This window comes from Staurois parvus, unplaced genomic scaffold (assembly GCF_062004578.1).
Source record: "Staurois parvus isolate SC_StPar_1 unplaced genomic scaffold, SC_StPar_1.0 ptg000184l, whole genome shotgun sequence".
NCBI lineage: Eukaryota > Metazoa > Chordata > Amphibia > Anura > Ranidae > Staurois > Staurois parvus.
The window spans coordinates 6,196,035-6,211,022 of record NW_028317980.1 but is presented as its reverse complement, the minus strand read 5'-3'; the positions used below and the strand labels follow the sequence as shown (position 1 = coordinate 6,211,022).

The following is a 14,988-nucleotide window of genomic DNA, read 5'->3' as shown; positions in this document are numbered from 1 at the left end:
AGTGCCGTGGCGGCCATTTTGGGTTCTGGAACACGCGGCTGTTCCTACCCTAGAGACTTCCATTCTCTGCCTGGCTCTCCTTCAGAGTGGTATGGCCATATAAATAGAGTTACCGCTGAGGAGTGGGGTTATTTTCGACTATCTCACTATATGGAAGCTGATTTCATCAAATTTTAATGTAAGTTGCTACAATAAAATATGTTTGTCATCTAATACATATACTGATCCCTGGTCTGTTTATGAGGTCTATGGGAAGTGTTTGGAGAAGATGGTAGAACAATGGAGGCAATCTCATCTTTATTATGGATCCTATGCTGATTTGATATATGTTAGGGTAATTCTGCACTCTTTATATTGTGTGCAGTGGAGTTATTCATTGAGTTGTTGGAGTCCTGATATTTCACGATTGCTGTGGCACTTTAGTTTGTCTGCATGTGACACGTGTGGCACTTTATTATAATACCTGGGATAATACACTGTGTTTATATTTTTTCTTTGAGGTATATGAAGATCTTCTGTAGTATTCCATCAATCTTATTCGGGGATAAAGATTTATTGTGAAATCACCTGCAAGAATTTTTTGTATTTTAATTTGGACTTTATTTGGACTCTAGGTGTATGGGACACTTTATTTTCATTTATGTCAGTCAAGTTTGCTTATTATTATTTTATTTACTTATGTACTTCAGGGGAAGGAATGCTAAGTGACTTGTTGGGGTTTTGGTAGAGGGAGTTGAGTGCTAATTTTGTTGTATAATATATGAGATAGACTCATTACATGCAAAGCAAGATAGTTCAAGCCGTGATTTGTCATGATGATTATGGCTTACAGCTCATGAAAACCCCAAATCCACAATCTCAGAAAATTAGAATATTATATGCAATCAATAAAACAAGGATTGTACATAGAACAATATCGGACCTCTGAAAAGTATAAGCATGCCTATGTACTCAGTACTTGGTTTGGGCCCCTTTTGCAGCAATTACTGCCTCAATGCGGCGTGGCATGGAAGCTATCAGTCTGTGGCACTGCTGAGGTGTTATGGAAGACCAGGATGCTTCAATAGCGGCCTTCAGCTCTTCTGCATTGTTCGGTCTCATGTCTCTCATCTTTCTCTTGGCAATGCCCCATAGATTCTCTATGGGGTTCAGGTCAGGCGAGTTTGCTGGCCAATCAAGCACAGTAATCCCACGGTCATTGAACCAGGTTTTGGTGCTTTTGGCAGTGTGGGCAGGTGCCAAGTCCTGCTGGAAATGAAGTCAGCATCCCCATAAAGCTCGTCTGCGGAAGGATGCATTAAGTGCTCCAAAATCTCCTGGTAGACGGCTGCGTTGACCCTGGACTTAATGAAGCACAGTGGACCAACACCAGCAGATGACATGGCTCCCCAAATCAACACAGACTGTGGAAACTTCACACTGGACTTCAAGCATCTTGCAGTGTGTGCCTCTCCATTCTTCCTCCATACTCGGGTCCTTGGGCCTCTCCATTCTTCCTCCATACTCGGGGTCTTTGGGCCTCTCCATTCTTCCTCCATAATCTGGGTCCTTGGTTTCCAAAGGAGATGCAAAAGTTGCTCTCATCAGAAAAGAGGACTTTGGACCACTGAGCAACAGACCAGGTCTGTTTTTCTTCAGCCCAGGTAAGACGCTTCTGACGTTGTTTGTTGTTCAGGAGCGGCTTGACAAGAGGAATACGACATTTGAAGCCCATGTCCAGGCTCCGTCTGTGTGTGGTGGCTCTTGATGCACTGACTCCAGCCTAAGTCCACTCCTTGTGAAAGTCCCCAACACTTTTGAATGGCCTTTTCCTGACAATCCTCTCCAGGCTGCTGTCATCTCTGCTGCTTGTGCACCTTTTTCTTCCACACTTTTCCCTTCCACATAACTTTCTATTAATGTGCTTTGATACAGCACTTTGGGAACATCCAACTTCTTTTGCAATTACCTTTTGAGGCTTTCCCTCCTTATGGAGGGTGTCAATGATGGTTTTCTGCACAACTGTCAGTTCAGCAGTCTTTCCCATGATTGTGATTCCTACTGAACCAGACTGAGAGACCATTTAAAGGCTCAGGAAGCCTTTGCAGGTGTTATGGCTTAATTATCTGATTAGAGTGGGACACTTTGAGCCCAGAATATTGCACCTTTTCACAATATTCTCATTTTCTGAGATTATGGATTTGGGGTTTTCATGAGCTGTAAGCCATAATCATCACAATGATGACAAATCACGGCTTGAACTATCTTGCTTTGCATGTAATGAGTCTATCTCATATATTAGTTTCACCTTTTAAGTTGCATTACTGAAATAAATGAACTTTTGCACGATATTCTAATTTTTCGAGTTTCACCTGTATTTATGTTTTCACACTGAGGCGTTGCACTTGCGGTGCAAAAACTGCTTGCAGCATCTTTGGGGCATGTTTGGTGAGTTAAGGCTCCATGCACACTGATGGGAAACATGGGGGCGATTTGTCATGTACTTTGGACCCCAAAGTCGCATAAGTGTGAATGGAGCCTTAATGGGAGGAGTCGTGCCCCAAAGTTGCTATCATTGAGAAGAATAGTACCCCATTGATGGTGTCAGTAGGGGCAATGGAGCTCCAACATTGGTGTCAGTTGATGGAATAGTGCCCCAAGGGCCAGACAAAGGGTCACATCTGGCCCCCACCCCGCAGTTTGGAGACCACTGCTCCATGGCACTCAAGTCACAAGAAAGTTGCAACAATATTTTGTTGCAGGAACCTTTTTTAAAGTCGCTAAGAGTTTAGTCGCATAGATTGGTATGGGTACTATTAAAAAAAATATGAATTGTGACAAAAAAAAGTGCCTGAAAAGCTCAAGAAAAACGCTTCCCTGTGTATGTGAATGTATATCTATGTATGTTTTCACACTGAGGCGTTGTGCTTGCGGTGCGGTGTAAAAATTCCTGCTTGCAGCATCTTTGGGGCATGTTTGGTGAGGTGAGTTAAGGCTCCATTAACACTGATGCGTCTTTTCGTGCGACTTTGGAGTCCAAAGTCGCATGACCAGTTTCCCCCCATGTTTCCCAATGTGTACCATTCATAATCTGTGCGATTTCAGAGTAGTTCCTGCACTACTTTGGTCCTACTTTCATGTGACTTGAGGGCCATAGACTTCATGGAAACCCTCCAAAGTCGCATGAAAGCCGCACCTGAATGTCGAACATGCAACTTGTGTGCGACTTTGTACAGCAGAAACAATGATCCTTCATCCTTGGTCAAAGCCAAAGTTATGCTCATCCAAAGTCACATCAAGTCGCGATGAAAATTGCACGATTTTGAAGTCGCACAAGTGCGATTGGAGCCTAAAAACAATGCCCCAAAAATGTTTCTTTCCATTGAAATCAATGGAAAACGCCTGAAAAGCACCTCAAAAACATCTCTGAGAAGAGTTCTTGGTGCAGTTTTTAAGTCACGTGTGCTTTAAAAACCCTCAGAAAGCGTGGCAAAAGCGTGGTAAAAACTCCTATGCGTTTTTGCGGCGGATCAGTGTGGAAGTAGCCTAAGGCAACTTTCAAACTGAGGAGCTCTTGAAGCGCCTTTGCGGTTAAAAAAAGTGCCTGAAAAGCTCAAGAAAAATGTATATGTGAATGTATATCTATGTATGTTTTCACACTGAGGCGTTGTGCTTACGGTGTAAAAACTCCTGCTTGCAGCATCTTTGGGGCATATTTGGTGAGTTAAGGCTCCATTCACAATTATGTGACTTGTCATGCGACTTTGGAGTCCAAAGTCGCATATCAAGTCGCCCCCCCCCCATGTTTCCCTATGTGTACCCATCATATCTGTGCAACTTCAAGGTAGTTCCTGCACTACTTTGGTCTAACTTTCATGCGACTTGAGGGCCATAGACTTCATGGAAACCCTCCAAAGTTACATGAAAGCCGCACCTGAATGTTGAACGTGCGACTTTGTACAGCAGAAACAATTACACTTGGTGCTAGAAGGGGTGATTTATTTATTTTTTTTTTGGGGGGGGGGCATTTGTGATGGGGGTATTTAGCGGATGTGGGGGAACAAAGATTTGTGCTGGGAGGAGGGATTTCAGTGGAGAGGTATTTAGAATCTGTACTGCCCTAGGCAGTTGTATGTTTTATATCCACCCTTGGGGTGCCGGCCCTGGTCTACCCCTCTTTGTGGTCACTCTGCAGAGGTCTGGCATATATACAGTAAGTCTGCAAAGCTCATTCTGATTGGAGAGTGATAGTTCTGACGTAGCAGGGGGTGCGTCGGACCTTTGCAGAGAGACCACTGCTTCCACACAAGGAGCACCTGAAATATTAACCACTTGAGCTCCAGAGGATTTACCCCCCTTAATGACCAGGCCTCTTTTTGCTACTCGGCGCTGCACTAATTCAACTGATAATTGCGCGGTCATGCAATGCTGCACCCAAACGAAATTTACGTCCTTTTTTTCACAAAAATAGAGCTTTCTTTCGGTGGTATTTGATCATCTGTGCGCTTTTTATTTTTCACGCTATAAACAAAAAAAGGCCAAAAATTTCGAAGAAAAACAATATTTTTTACTTTCAGCTATAAAAAATATATAGTAAACTCAAAGTTGGTTATAAATTTAGGCCAAAATGTATTCTGCTACATGTTTTTGGTAAAAAAAATCCCAATAAGTGTATATTGATTGCTTTGTGTGGAAGTTATAGCGTCTACAAACTATGGTATAGATACTGCAATTTACGCCATTTTTCTGCTATACAGCCCTGCGCTAGTTTAACGGACAATTGCGCGGTCATGCAATATGGTACATAAATGAAATTTACATCCTTTTTTTCCCCACAGATTGAGCTTTCTTTTGGTGGTATTTGATCGCCTGTGCGGTTTTTATTTTTTGCGCTATAAAAAAAAGGCTGACAAGTTTTGAGGAAAAAAAACAATATTTTGGATTTTTTGCTATAAAACATGTCCAGTAAAAAAAAATGCAAAAATCAAATTTAGTCATAAATTTCGGCCAAAATGCATTCCGCGACATGTCTTTGCTAAAAAAAAAAAACCAATACGTGTAAATTAATTGGTTTACGTGAAAGTTATAGCGTTTACAAATGGCGGGAAAGATACTGGGATTTTTAGGTTTTTTTTTATACTAATAATGGCGGCGATCAGCGACTTATGGCAGCGACCAGCAACTTATGGCGGGACTGCGGCGGACATTCTGACATTGGGGGGTACTGACTTGGGGTCACTGACATCCCCAGTGACACCAATACAGTGATCAGTGTAAAAAGAAAAACACTGACACTGTACTAATGGCAATGGGGAGGAAGGGGTTAACTTTATTTTGCAAGGAAGGGTTATCTGTGTGAGGGGGAGTGTTTTACTAGGGGGCGGGGGGTGTACTGGACGGGACAAGGCTGATCGAGAGAGAAACTCTTCTTTCTTGATCAGCTCGTCCTGGAGCTGACAAGGAAGTGACAGACAGCACAGCTACTTCAGCTGTGCTGTCTGTCACTGTTTACCGCCGATCGCCGGGAAACAGCCGCTAAGGACCGGCTGTGACCCGGCGACTGACATCCGCTGCGGTGATCGGCGGAACAGATAGGCCTCGCGCGCGCCCCCTATTAGTTTACAAAACACACGTTTTAAAACGTGGTTTTACCTGCCAGTGCCGCCCTGGCGCCGTATTTCTACAGTGGCAGGGCGGCAAGTGGTTAAAGTGATATTAAAGGCAATTTTTATTTTTTTAAATAACAAACAAGTTTTACTTGTCTACACTGTGTAGTGGTTTTGCACAGAGCAACCCCGATCTTCCTCGGCTCCCCCGCCAGCGCTCCTGAGCATTTCCTTCCTGCTGAGTGCCCCCATAGCAAGCAGCTTGCTAAGGGAGCACCTAAGAAGGCTTGCTCCTGAGCTGCTGCGTATCCATGCACACATGGAGTGCGGCTTGGCCTCACCCTCTCTATCTCCTCATTGGCTCACTGGCTGTGATTGACAGTAGTGAGAGCCAATGGCTCCTACTGCAGTCTCAGTCAATGAGGAGGGAGAGACCCGGGAGAGCAGCTGCTCTCATGCACATCACGTTCAAGATGAGGCTCAGGAAAATATTGGGGGGGGGGGGAGCTGCTGCACACCAAAGGCTTTTTACCTTCATGCATTGAATGCATGAAGGCAAAAAAACCTTGAGCCTTTACAACCACTTGTATCGCCTTCTCGCTGCCTGGTTTGACCCTTTGGATCCCGCACTAGGATGACGCAACTGCCTGCACTGCACAAGGTTGCTGGGCGCTAGCAGAGCAGCTCCATTCAGTTGAATGGGGTTTTGTTCGCCAACTCACGACAGGGGGGCAGAATTCCTACTGGGGCAGCAAAGCACCGCAGCCATGGCATGGGTATGCCCCCGGACACTGCCTCTGCTGCTAAAGGGGGAGCATTTTCTTGGGTAAAAATACGTCTCATCTGCAGGGTGTTACCGCCCCTCAATTAGGTCCCAATCGTAGATACATGATTGTATGGGAGCTAAAAATGACATGGGCCTGAGGTCTTTATTACTGTAGGTATATATTAACCAGTTTCCACCCACCTGCAATGTACTGCGGACAGGCAAAGCAATGTACCCGCCGCTGCCTGCCTTCAGGTTTTCGATGCGTGCATCCCCCCCTCCCCGGCACCTGACATGATTGCACACAGCAGGAGCCTGCCAGCAACTCCCCACCATGAATCATTACTGATCGGCTGATGGCTGTGTGCAATCACAGCCCAGAGCTCTGTGTTGGTAAACAACACAGGGCACTGTACACCGGGAACGCTCTGCCCTGCAAAGCAGCAATGAGAAACTGAGAGATCTAGTAGTAAAATCAGCACACTTTACACATAGTTGGGCACATGTTTAACCCCTTGATCTCCCTAGATGTTAACCCAGCAATGGGCAAACTATGGCCCGCGGGCCGTATACGGCCCGGCGGACCTTTTAATCCGGCCCGTGGAGCGTGATGCTGTCAGGATGTGTGTAGGCGGGGCAGCGTGATGAACGTGAGGGGAGGGGAGCTAGGCTCCTCTCACAGTCCGCCCTGAAGACCGGAACGGCGCGGGAACACGGCGAGAGGAACGCGCGGAGCAAAGGTAAGTGAATGAATTACTATGGGGGATGAATTACTATATGGGGGATGAATTACTATGGGGGATGAATTACTATATGGGGGATGAATTACTATGGGGGATGAATTACTATATGGGGGATGAATTACTATGGGGGATGAATTACTATTTGGGGGATGAATTACTATAGGGGGGATGAATTACTATATGGGGGATGAATTACTATGGGGGATGAATTACTATATGGGGGATGAATTACTATGCTTACTATGGGGGAATATTACTATACTTACTATGGATGACACATACACATCATTCATCTACTCTTGGTCCGGCCCCCGGGTCCAATATATGAACCCATTGCGGCCCTCAAGTCAAAAAGTTTGCCCACCCCTGTGTTAACCCCTTCCCAGCCATTAGTACAGTGACCCTCCAGAGGATTTACCCCCCCCCCGACCAGGCCATTTTTTGCGATACGGCGCTGCGTTACTTTAACTGACAATTGCGCGGTCATGCAACCCTATACATAAATGAAATTCATGTCCTTTTTTTCCCACCAATGGAGCTTTCTTTCGGTGGTATTCAATCGCCTGTACGTTTTTTTTGTCCAGTAAAAAAATGTAAAATCTCAAATTTCATCATAAATTTAGGCCAAAATATATTTTGCTCCATGTCTGCTAAAAAAAAAATCCCAATACGTGTAAATTAATTGGTGAAAGGTTTAGCGTCTACAAATGGCAGTTAGTATACTGGATTTTTTTTTATAGTAATGGCGGTGATCAGCAACTTATAGCGGGACTGCAGTGGGCATTCTGACACTGGGGGGGAACTGACTTGGTGTCACTGACATCCCCAGTGACACCAATACAGTGATCAGTGCTAATAAGAAGCACTGACACTGAACTAATGGCTCTGGGCAGGAAGGGGTTAACATTTGGGGTGATCAAAGGGTTAACTGTGTGCTGTGGGCATTGAAAGAAGGGGAGGATTAGAGAAGCCAGGATCAAACAGCCTTTGTACACAATGCAGAGGATTAACCCCTTAGGTTCCACAGTGAGTATAACAAGCATGCTTTACTGCATCTACAGACTGATTTTACTGTTGTCGGTTTAGTAACACTTTAAAGTAGCTCAGTGCCGAAGAGCAAAAAAAAATAAATGGCCTGGTCATGAAAGGGATAGAATCTTCCAAAGCTGAAGTGGTTAAAAAAAATGACAATCATGAGGAAGGTGTCCGTTTTTCTTTTCTTTTAATGAGTGAAAATTTGGAACCTTATAAACGGTGACAAGGCTTATTTTGAACCTTCGGTGCTGTTTTTGCTACAGCAGTCAAACAACATCAAAGTGAGCCCTGTGTGTCTGCAGCCACAGACATGTTGTGTTAACCGCCATGAACCGAAACTTGAAAAACAAGAGAAATAAAAACACACATTTCCTTCCTTAAAACACCAAAATTTACATAATAACCACCAAACATCTGCGGTTAGTGCGGTCTGCGTGTCGAAGCCCATGGGGGCAGTAGAGGCCTGCAATGGCTGGAGGATGCTTGGACAGAAGGAAAACACTTTTTTGTTTTTGGGATAAGGGAAGTAAACCTTTGTTAGTGTATTATTTATTTATTATTTATTTCAGGTACTTATATATTGCAGTCAATTTAAACAGCGCTTTACATATATATTGTACATTCACATCAGTCCCTAACCCTCAAGGGGTGTACAATCTAAGGTCCCTAACTCACATTCATACATACACATACTAGGGGCCAATTTAGACAGGAGCCAATTCACCTACCAGCATGTCTTTGGAGCGTGAGAGGAAACCGGAGTACCTGGAGGAAACCCACGCAGGCACAGGGAGAACATGCAAACTCCAGGCAGGTGGTGCCGTGACTGGGATTCGAACCAACAATGCTAGTACTGCCAGGCAGAAGTGCTAACCATTTAGCCACTGTGCTGCCCAGTTAGTGTAAAACATCAACTGTAACAGAAATACTGCTACAGGGCGGCACGATTGCGCAAAATCACGTGTATATATATGTGATTTTGCAGTTCCAGGTAGGGGGCGCGCACGCCCTACCCGCACCACCATTTGCGGCCTCAGCTGTCAATCACCGGCTCCCAACCAGTGATTCCCTGCAGGCACCCGGCGATCTCTGAGTATTATTGACGGGGGAGAGACCTGTATGTAAACAATACAGATCTCTCCGCTGTCAGCTCTTGCGCACTGCTTTGTGTTGCTCTGCATATCACCGTCATACAAAGCAGTGTGCTTGCATAGTAAAGCACACAGTTAACCCTTTGATCACCCCACGTTAACCCCTTTCTGCCCAGTGCCATTAGTACAGTGCCATTGATTTTTATTAGCACTGATCACTGTATTGGTGTCACTGGGGATGTCAGTGACACCAAGTCAGTTCCCCCCCGTGTCAGAATGCCCGCTGCTGTCCCGCTATAAGTCGCTGATCGCCTCCATTACTAGTAAAAATAGAAAAAAATTCCAGCATATGTACCGCCATTTGTAGACGCTATAACTTTCACATAAACCAATTAATTTACACGTATTGGGATTTTTTTTTTAGCAAAGACATGGAGCAGAATACATTTTGGTCTAAAATTATGACGAAATTTGATTTTTTAAACTTTTTTTACTGAATATGCTTAATAGCAAAAAGTCAAAAATATTGTTTTTTTTTTTTTCAAAATTGTTGGTTTTTTTTGTTAATTGCGCAAAAGAATTAAAACCGCACAGGCGATCAAATACCACCAAAAGAAAGCTCTATTTGCTGGAAAAAAGGACGTAAATTTAATTTGGGTGCAGCGTTGCATGACCGTGCAATTGTCAGTTAAAGTAACGCAGCGCCGTATTGCCAAAAAATGGCCTGGTCAGGAAGGGGGGTAAATCCTCAGGAGGGCGAGTGAAGCAAACATATTATATTACAGCTTATCAATTCTTAGATGTGATGGCTGCATTAGTTGTTTTTTTTTAGGCTTTCTTTCTTCTATTTTTATTTGGTAATCCAGCCAATAAATCTGTTAATTTTCAAAAGAACAAGCTGTCCTGTAGATGTATCAGTTAGAGTGTTGAGACAAACCATTTACCACTGACAGGTGTCAACTTTTATTTATTTATGTAAAACCTTTATCCCAAATGAAAAAAAATAAATATTGCTATAACTGCATATAAAGTATTAGCTGGAGTTTTGCTTCAAGTTGTTAGTGTATCTAAATCTGCTAGTACATCTAACACTCCCCTACCCCCAGACTGACAATGCTGCTGTCTGCTGTGTTCTCTGTGCTCCTTCATCCAGAGTGGGGGTGCTCTAACACAGGAGGTGTGTCACTGGCCAGATCACCAGGAGGATAAAAAAATCCTAAAAAAAAAGATGAATGCAGCTACCACATCCAGGGCTGCCGTTAGAAACCACGGGGCCCCATACACCCCCCCCTTTTCTGAAAACTCCCCCCCAATGAACACAGTTTACTATGCTTTAGTTATAAATGAACACAGTGAGTGATCGGTACCGATCACTCATTGTGTTCATTCAGGAAAGGAAGGGGCTGGTAAATGTGACATATTTACTGCAACCTTCCTCCACTCTCCATCCTGAAGTGGGAAACCTCTGGTGCACCGGGAGGGTGATGGGTGTGGTGGGGGGGGGTGTCAATTACTGGAACTGATCCCCTGTATGGCTCCTTATGCAGCAGCTGAAGACCAGCGAGAAGGAGAGGAGAAGAAGCCGACTCTCAGCTGCTGCAGAGAGAACCATACAGGGGATCGGTTCCAGTAATTGCCCCCACCCTCGCATGCACACTGTGCCGATCACCCTTCCTGCCCACATCTGATTCGCCCAGCTACTTGGGCCCCCCTTCTGGCCTGGCCCCGTACAAGAGGATTGGTTGTACCCCCTTATCCACGGTCCTGACCACATCTAATGATTGGTAAGCTGCAATATATGACATTTTTGGGGTTGGACCTCTTTAAACCTTGATGTACAAGAAGCAGGGATATCCTAGCTGTCCAATATTTCTGATATTTAATCGGACATAGATATAGATCCCCAGATCACATGCTTAGCCACTTCCCGTCCGGCCCATGTATATAGACAGCCAGACGGGAGCACTGCCGAAGCGGGTGGCCGTTTATAAATGGCCCCTGCAATCACTGCCTGCACGCACTCCCAGGGAGCGCGCGTCACCGCGATCCAGACACAGAGGAACACCGAACACTGTACGGGACCTCTGTGTGAGGTCCCTACCATGTGATCACTGATTGGCCAATCAGTGATCACATGAAGAGTAGTAAACAAGATGTCACTTCTGACATCATTGCTTACTACCTGTGAAATCTGTGAATGATCACAGAGGTCACATGGTACAAGGCTATTCACAACAGCCTTGTACCATGTGACAAGCTGTGACCAATCACAGCTCTCAGAGTATTTCTCAATGGCTGCAGGAATGCAGCCAGAGAGAAAGAGAAATGATTGCTTTTACACCCATAAAGGTTGTAAAAGCAATCAGTGTAAAAAAAAAAAAATCTTCATCACCCCCCACAAGTAGTACAGTGTCACTATGGTGACACTGTACTGCTAGGGTGACAGTATGTTAAAAAAAAAAAACCATAAATAATAATATAAAAAAGTTATAAAAATGTAAAAAGAAAAATTATAATTTTTGGTAATAAACTAATTTGTTTTTTTTTTTTTTACTAACAAAATAGCTGAATACATTTTGGCCAATATGTATGAAGAAAGATAATTTATTTGAAAAATGTTTTATGAAAAACACTTTTTTCTAAATTTTTGGACTTTTTCATTTATGTAGCAAAAAAATAAAAATCCCAGTGCTGAATAAATACCACCAAAATAAAGTGTTATCTGTCTCACAAAATGCTAAAAAATTCATATGGTTACAGTGTTGCATGACCGCACAATTGTCATTCAAAGTGTGATAGCGCTGAAAGCTGAAAATTGTCCTGGACAGGAAGGGGGTGAAAGTGTCCGGACTGGAAGTGGTTAAAGTAGATATAAGCCCTAACTAAAGGACACGTAGGGGTCTGTGTATAAAAGATTCAAATAGCCATTCACGCAGTAAATCTGCATATACCTTCGTTCTGTGCAAATAGAGAAAAAAAGGAATGTTCTTTGGGATATTTTCTGTTCTGAACAAATGTCATCATGAGCAGTAGTACCTCATTATGGCCAGCAGAAGGAGCTGAGGAGGGTATTAGCAAGTTTTGTTACATTTGTGTTCCCTAGAAATGTTACATTGTATCTCTTGTTACAAGACCAGGGGCAGACTGACAACTCATGGGGCCCCCGGGCAGTAGGGGATCATGGGGCCCCTGTGTCCTTGCCCAAACTCAAAAAAGCCTATGAAAAAGGTACCAGGGGCGTCTCATGGGGCCCCCTACTGACCCCGGGCCCTCGGGCACTGCCCAATTTTCCAAATGGTCAGTCCGCCCCTGTACAAGACGTATCTCCTATGCTTCATTGGTGACAAACCTAACAGAATGCTATTGACAACAGCTATTACTTTTTTTTTTTTTTTTTGCTGCAGTTTGCACAAATCTTGATGTTTGCGAAGATACGATTTGTTATAGAAATGAACTATTTTATTCTTGTTTAGGCCTGGAGTTGGCGCTATGCCGAGTTCTTGTGACGAATGCCCTGCGGTGACAGAAGAGGAGATGGCCTGTACTGTCCTTAATAGGTTTGTCGGCATCCCAGAGCAGACGTATGAAGACTTCCTAACAGCATTCACCTATCTTCCCCAAGGTGAGCTTCACTCACATCACACTGATAGTTGATATCATTTAATGGCGGTAAATTGCAGCCATTTTTTTTTTTATGGGCTAGAGTGGGGAGAGAAAAATAAAAGAAATGACAAAGCAAAATTTAGCCAAGATAGTATAGGCTCATATGTATGGTGCACCCATTCACAATCAGCGGTGAGTAGAAGGCTATTCCGAAATGTTTGTATGAACCAATGGCATTAAAGTGGTTGTAAATCTCAGACATGATATATGAACCAAGCATATCCCTCTATAGTGTGTACTTGTCTCAATCCGGAGCACTATGTGTCTGTTGATGCATTCCTCTGCTATCAGAATGAATTTCTTCTGACAAGTATTCCTGACACCAAGAGAAAAATGGTGACAGGGGAGGGAGCTCCAGCAAATGTTTGTATGAACCAATGGCATTAAAGTGGTTGTAAATCTCAGACATGATATATGAACAAAGCATATCCCTCTATAGTGTGTACTTGTCTCAATCCGGAGCACTAAGTGTCTGTTGATGCATTCCTCTGCTATCAGAATGAATTTCTTCTGACAAGTTTTCCTGACACCAAGAGAAAAATGGTGACAGGAGAGGGAGCTCCAGCATGCAGCCTCTGATTGACAGCCTCAGCTCTGTTCCTGTGAGCTGTGTGAAGGTGGGTGTGTCTCTTTTTCCAATCAGCTCTTAGAGCTCTCCTCACTGAGCTCTGTAGAGTGTAATTTCAGGTCTCTGTCCCCTTTTTACTGACAGCTCAGGTAAGCTCTAAACCAATTTAAGACCAGGCCTTTTCTGACACTTTTTTCTAAAAAGTAAAAATCAGTAATTTTTTTTGCTAGAAAATGACTTAGAACTTCCAAGCATTGTATGTGTGTGTGTATGTGTATGTGTATATATATATATATATATATATATATATATATATATATATATACTGTATGTATATATATATATACTGTATGTATATATATATATATCTATCTAGAGCAGGGGCGGACTGATAACTCATGGGGCCCCCGGGCAATAGGGGATCATGGGGCCCCTGTGTCCTTGCCAAAACTAAAAAAAGCCTATGAAAAAGGTACCAGGGGCATCTCATGGGGCCCCCTACTGACCCTGGGCCCTCGGGCAGTGCCCGAGTTTCCAAATGGTCAGTCCGCCCCTGATCTAGAGAATAAAAGGGTGGTCATTACAATGTCACACGGTATTTGCGCAGATGTTTTTCAAGTGCAATTTTTTGGGGAAAAAAATACACTCTTGAATTTTAATGCACAAAAACACAATATAATACCTAAATGTTTGCTATAATATAAAAGATGTTACACCAAGTAAATAGATACCAAACATGTCACTCTTTAACTGCTTCCCGACCACTCTATAGCAGAAATACTGCTACAGGGCAGCACAGGTGCGCAAAATCACGTGTATTTATACGCGATTTTGCATTTCCGGGTAGGGGTGCGCGCCCTACCCGCACCGCCATTCGTGGCCGCGGCTGTCAATCACCGGGCCCCGGACGGTAATTGCCCGCCGGGGTCCGGTGATTACCGAGCATCTCCGATGGGGTGGAAGACTGTTTTGTTTACAAACAGTCTTCCTCCCTGTCAGCTCGGGCACACTGCTCGGGATGGCTGCGCACAGTACAGCCATCCAGATCAGTGTGCTTACAATGAAGAACACCCCCCCCGCCCCTTAGTAAGACACTCCGTACATATAGTTAACCCTTTGAGTGCTCCTCATATTAACCCCTTTCTGCCCAGTGTCATTAGTACAGTGTCAGTGCTTTTTTTTTTTTAGCACTGATCACAGTATTGGTGTCACTGGGGATGTTAGTGACACCAAGTCAGTTCCCCCGAATGTCAGAATGTCCGCCGCAGTCCCGCTAAAAGTCGCTGATCGCCGCCATTACTTGTAGAAAAAAAATTCCCAGTATCTATACCGCCATTTGTAAACGCTATAACGTTCAAATAAAACAATTAATTTACGTGTATTGGGATTTTTTTTAGCAAATATATGGAGCAGAATACATTTTGGCCTAAATGTATGAAGAAATTTAGATTTTTTAAAAAAATTTTCTGGACTTGTTTAATAGCAAAAAGTCCAAAATATTGTTTTTTTCCTCAAAATTGTCGTCTTTTTTTTTGCG

At 43.7% G+C, this 14,988-nt stretch overlaps 1 protein-coding gene across 2 annotated transcripts in view; it reads left to right on the top strand.

Annotated features, from left to right (window-relative positions):
• The window catches only part of IFTAP (intraflagellar transport associated protein), a 68,584-nt gene that overhangs the window by 7,263 nt on the left and 46,333 nt on the right, over positions 1-14,988 (top strand). For both annotated transcript variants that reach the window (XM_089677337.1, XM_089677338.1), the window contains exon 2: positions 12,694-12,842. In XM_089677337.1, the coding sequence (XP_089533463.1) occupies positions 12,710-12,842 (133 nt within the window). In that variant the 5' untranslated portion in view covers positions 12,694-12,709. The remainder of the gene's footprint in view (positions 1-12,693; positions 12,843-14,988) is intronic.